General features: G+C 33.2%; 2 protein-coding genes across 2 annotated transcripts; both read left to right on the top strand.

Moving 5' to 3' along the window:
- The first annotated feature begins 1,574 nt into the window (after window positions 1-1,574).
- LOC112033084 (uncharacterized) lies at window positions 1,575-4,480 on the top strand. Its single transcript, XM_065779526.1, has 2 exons — window positions 1,575-2,625; window positions 3,464-4,480. The coding sequence occupies exons 1-2, from the start codon at window positions 1,604-1,606 to the stop codon at window positions 3,609-3,611; spliced, it is 1,170 nt and encodes a 389-aa protein (XP_065635598.1). The 5' UTR covers window positions 1,575-1,603; the 3' UTR covers window positions 3,612-4,480.
- Window positions 3,886-4,506, top strand: LOC112019073 (F-box/kelch-repeat protein At1g57790). The gene has a single exon (XM_024051599.2). It carries the CDS (start codon window positions 3,886-3,888, stop codon window positions 4,504-4,506), a length of 621 nt encoding a protein of 206 aa, XP_023907367.2.
- The last annotated feature ends 698 nt before the right edge of the window (window positions 4,507-5,204 follow it).

Genomic DNA, 5,204 nt, shown 5'->3' with positions numbered 1-5,204 from the left:
TTCAATTTTGATAACCAGTCCTACAACGGGTTTTCTTGCCCTGCTGCAACAGAGATCGAAGGCAATTGTGTATATTTCACTTTGGCTGATGGTCATAAAAAGTTGTACTCATACAACATAGAAGAAGGAAATCTTTCGGTCTCTTCACCTTTTCCAAATCTACCAACAAGGAAATCCTCTCCAATTTGGGTGATGCCAGCTGATCTCAGGTACCACCATATTAATCTAAAATTTGAAACTCATTCATTTTTTTTTTCCACTTTGTGATCATTCTGTCATGGGAGAAATTAAATTGTCATTTTTAGGTGACCTTGCATCATTCTATTTGGCGCATATGTGCTTGTATAATAGAAAAATGACACATTTAAGTTAATCAAATCCAAAATTTACTCACTTCAAGTATATAAAGTTGTGTAAAAAACTATAGTGCTACATAATTATATAAATTTATGTTTTTGTCTGAATGACATGATAATTTTTGTGCGTGAAGAAAGAAATATGTTTTAAAATTAAAAAAAAATAATTGATATTTTAATAAAATATAGACAAAATAGAATAAATTAGATTCTTATACTAAAATAGACAAAAATTCTTTTAAAGCATGCAATGCTCTTAATAACAACCGACCATTCAAAAGAATCAATCTCAAAGTGTTACATCGCTTAAACTGAAAACGAGTTTAATTTTGGTTGTTATTAAAGAAAAATAACAAATTTATTGTTTGAGTTATTTATTTAAACTCTCTACTATGCCTCTTTTTTAAGTCAGTTGAATATGAACCAAATAACAATTTATTGTATTGTTATTTTTGAACCCTCTATGCTTACTTTTGAAGTCTTCTGAATATGAATAAAATATTATTCGAAAGTACTAAAAAATATAGCAATTATCTTGATTCTATTTTATGTTTAATTTGTTTCTTCTTTATCTTGCTGCATAAAATCATGCTTATACAAAAGTTTTTTTTTTTTTTTTTTTTTTTCTGCTAATCTGCTTATATATATAGGTTATCCAGTACAATGAAAGAAGCAAAGCACAGGATTAATATGGAAGAACAAGGGAGTGGGAAAGTCCAAGAAAAGGTAAATGATTTAGAAGATGTGGAGGAGGCAAACGAGACTAAAGCACATTTTCTTCCTTCCTTTGGACATGTTAAACTGATTGCCAACGTCTCATTTTAGTTGATTATTTGCACTTTCGTGCTACTGTAAAATGTTCCATTCTGTAGGCCTCAGATCCAATGGAGAATTGCCACACCAAGGTTGGAAAACCCTTCTTTATCTCCATGGCTAGTGTTATTTGGGAAAGAGAGTGTTTATTCTTTCATTGACCCTAATCATGGTGAAAATATCTCATCAACTTGCCACAAGTGTTAAAAGAAGGCAGATAATTCGTAGTTCAAAAGATGGTTGGCTGCTAGTAACTGTACGCATGTCAACATTCTTTTTCAATCCATTTACGCAAGCACTTCTTCCACTAGCAGATCGTAGCTTCCATATTCGGAANAATTATAAATAAATAGAAGGGCGAGTGCATGAAGCAAACAGAACCACCTCCTTAATTTGTTTGTCTTCAAATCAAAACCCTGAAGGAAAAGGAGAAGATGGCAGCAGAGAGAGAAGAAGGACATCGGCCGCCACCACCTGAAGCTTACCCTTGGCTTGTGTATTCCGATGGGAAAGACCAAATATTTTGCTCCATATCCAATACCAAAGAAACCCACGTTCGTACAATTCCCGAGTTGCAGAATAAAACTTGCTTGGCTTCAACTACTGGTCATGGTTGGTGTTTATATTCATATTCCAGTACTACTCCAGATTGGTGCCTTCTCTGTCTTTGGAACCCTGTTACCCTAGAGAAAATAACACTACCGCCCTTGAATTTGAAGGCTCAATACATTAAAAATTGCATCTTATCGTCCTCTCCAACCGAACCAGATTGCACGGTCATCTTATTTGTTTCAGAACCTCCTTTAATCATATACTGTGGGAACATTATTGATGGAGAATGGATTAAGTTGTCATATTTAGAGGAGCTGAATCAGAGTTTATACAAGGCTGGGAAAAACAAGCTCCAAAATTATTCCAATGAGAGAATTCTTGATCCAGTTTGCTGCAATGGAAATTTATATGGAGTAACATCTTTTGGTAACATGATTGTACAAATTCATATCATTCAACCCAATAGTCTTAAGATATCTCCCAGTGTCAACGTACCGTTTGCTCTTGTTCCACAATATTCTGACGTGTGGTTAACATTAGTAATGGAATCTTGTGGTGAACTTTTCTGTTTTAATATAATGTTTACAGATTCCAGTGGCAGATACATTACGGCAATTGTGATTTATAAATTAGATTTTGATAAGATGGTGTGGTTAAAGGTAGAAAGTGCTAAGGATCGGGCATTCTTTTTGTCCTTCAATTTTGATAACCAGTCCTACAACGGGTTTTCTTGCCCTGCTGCAACAGAGATCGAAGGCAATTGTGTATATTTCACTTTGGCTGATGGTCATAAAAAGTTGTACTCATACAACATAGAAGAAGGAAATCTTTCGGTCTCTTCACCTTTTCCAAATCTACCAACAAGGAAATCCTCTCCAATTTGGGTGATGCCAGCTGATCTCAGGTACCACCATATAATCTAAAATTTGAAACATCATTCATTTTTTTTTTCCACTTTGTGATCATTCTGGCAATGGGAGAAATTAAACTGTCATTTTTATGGTGACCTTGCATCATTCTATTTGGCGCATATGTGCTTGTATAATAGAAAAATGACCACATTTAAGTTAATCAAATCCAAAATTTACTCACTTCAAGTCATATAAAGTTGTGTAAAAAACTATAGTTGCTACAATAATTATATAAATTTATGTTTTTAATTACATTTAATTTTTAATTTTTTTGCGTGAGAGAAAAAAGAAATAATGATAATTTTTGTCAAAAAAGAAAAAAATTGTTTTAATAAAAAAAAAAATTAAAAAATAATAAATTAGATTCTAATAAAATAAAATAACTTTAAAAATAGACAATAAATGCTCTTTTGAATGCTCTTAACCGACCATTCAAAAGAATCAATTCTCAAAGTGTTACATCTTGCTTAAACTTGAAAAACTGAGTTTAATTTCTGGTTTGTTATTAAAGAAAAATAACAAATTTATTGTATTGAGTTATTTAATTTTGAACTCTCTACGTACGTCTGCTTTTTTAAGTCAGTTGAATATGAACCAAATAACAATTTATTGTATTGTGTTATTTTTGAACCCTCTATGCTTACTTTTGAAGTCAATCTGAATATGAATCAAATATTATTCGAAAGTACTAAAAAATATAGCAATTATCTTGATTCTATTTTATGTTTAATTTGTTTCTTCTTTATCTTGCTACATAAAATCATGCTTATACAAGTAGGTTTTTTTTTTTTTTTTTTTTCTGCTAATCTGCTTATATATATAGTTATCCAGTACAATGAAAGAAGCAAAGCACAGGATTAATATGGAAGAACAAGGGAGTGGGAAAGTCCAAGAAAAGGTAAATGATTTAGAAGATGTGGAGGAGGCAAACGAGACTAAAGCACATTTTCTTACCTTCCTTTGGACATGCTTAAACTGATTGCCAAACGTCTCATTTTAGTTGATTATTTGCACTTTCGTGCTACGTGTAAAATGTTCCATTCTGTAGCGCCTCAGATCCAATGGAGAATTGCCACACCAAGGTTGGAAAACCCTTCTTTATCTCCATGGCTAGTGTTATTTGGGAAAGAGAGTGTTTATTCTTTCATTGACCCTAATCATGGTGAAAATATCTCATCAACTTGCCACAAGTGTTAAAAGAAGGCAGCATAATTCGTAGTTCAAAAGATGGTTGGCTGCTAGTAACTGTACGCATGTCAACATTCTTTTTCAATCCATTTACGCAAGCACTTCTTCCACTAGCAGATCGTAGCTTCCATATTCGGAACCCTTGCATGGGTTTCTCATCTACTCCAGACTCTTCAGAGTGTGTAGCTGTTGAGATTGAGGACAAGACTGCCAATAATTCCAGTTTCTTTGTGAACTATTGTAGCCCGGGGAATGAAGATTGGGATGAGTGGGAACTTGAATATGCCAATTTTTCCTTTGATTGCAATAGCCCGGTTTTCTACAAAGGAGCATTTTATTATCTGGGTAAGGAAGGCAATCTTGGAATTCTAAAGTTAAACGACGAAGAGCATAGTTTCGAAGTTCTTACAAAGCCTAAACCACCGTGCAATGGTAACTTCCAGAAGTTTCTAGTAGAATGTAATGGTGAGCTCTTATCAATATTTGTGGCTCCATTTGGAAAGTGGGTTCGAGTTTTCAAACTGAATGAATCAAAAATGACTTGGGTTAGAGTTGAAGATTTAGGAAATTATATGCTTTATGTTAGCCATACATCGTCCATGTCTGCTATAGTAAAATCACCTGGAATGGAGAACAAAATTTACTTTCCGAGATTTTATGGAGAAGCATTGTCTTCTATTCACTAGAGACGGATAATTATCATTCCTTTAAGAGTAAGGATGTTGTTGACTTTTATAGCACAACAGAAGTATTGTGCTGTGGTTGGATCGAACCTAGGTGGTGCTAGATAACTAAAAGCGGTTGTTAAGAATGAGAATTAGATTCTTCATAGCATGTCATCTTCTTGTATTGAGTACAGATGAGTTAGACCTTGGAATTGCTACTAAATTGTAATAGTTACTTGAAATAGGGTTTTGTACTTTTGATTAGAGAGTAATGTTGCAACAACTAGCTAATCACTTCAGATTAAATATATAACTTTGTTTCTCATGAGTATTATGGAGGCATATCTATACTGAAATCGACACTAAATTTATATTATATTATATCGTATTATATATATACACACACACACCATGTTATAGAACTCTATTCATCGAAGCTACCTCCTATGTGTGTTTCAACTTTCAAGTGATATATTCCACATCCATGAAAGTACTGTAGTCTGTGCAATAGCTGTAAATTTCTATTATTTATTTCTTTGGTAGACTTGAGTATGAACGAGCGTTTAAAGGACTTGTGGCTCTTTCCTTGAGAACCAATATTTTGGGTTTTGCGGATAAGTAATAAGATCTATTGAAATACTTATTTTCTCTCTATCTACACTCTTCTAAGTTCCTTTACATGCATATATGTATTATTGTGTCTTGAGTTTGTTTTTGCA

The sequence above is a fragment of the Quercus suber genome, unplaced genomic scaffold (genome assembly GCF_002906115.3).
Source record: "Quercus suber isolate HL8 unplaced genomic scaffold, Cork oak 2.0 scaffold_211, whole genome shotgun sequence".
Lineage (NCBI taxonomy): Eukaryota > Viridiplantae > Streptophyta > Magnoliopsida > Fagales > Fagaceae > Quercus > Quercus suber.
This window is presented reverse-complemented; position numbering and strand designations above follow the sequence as displayed.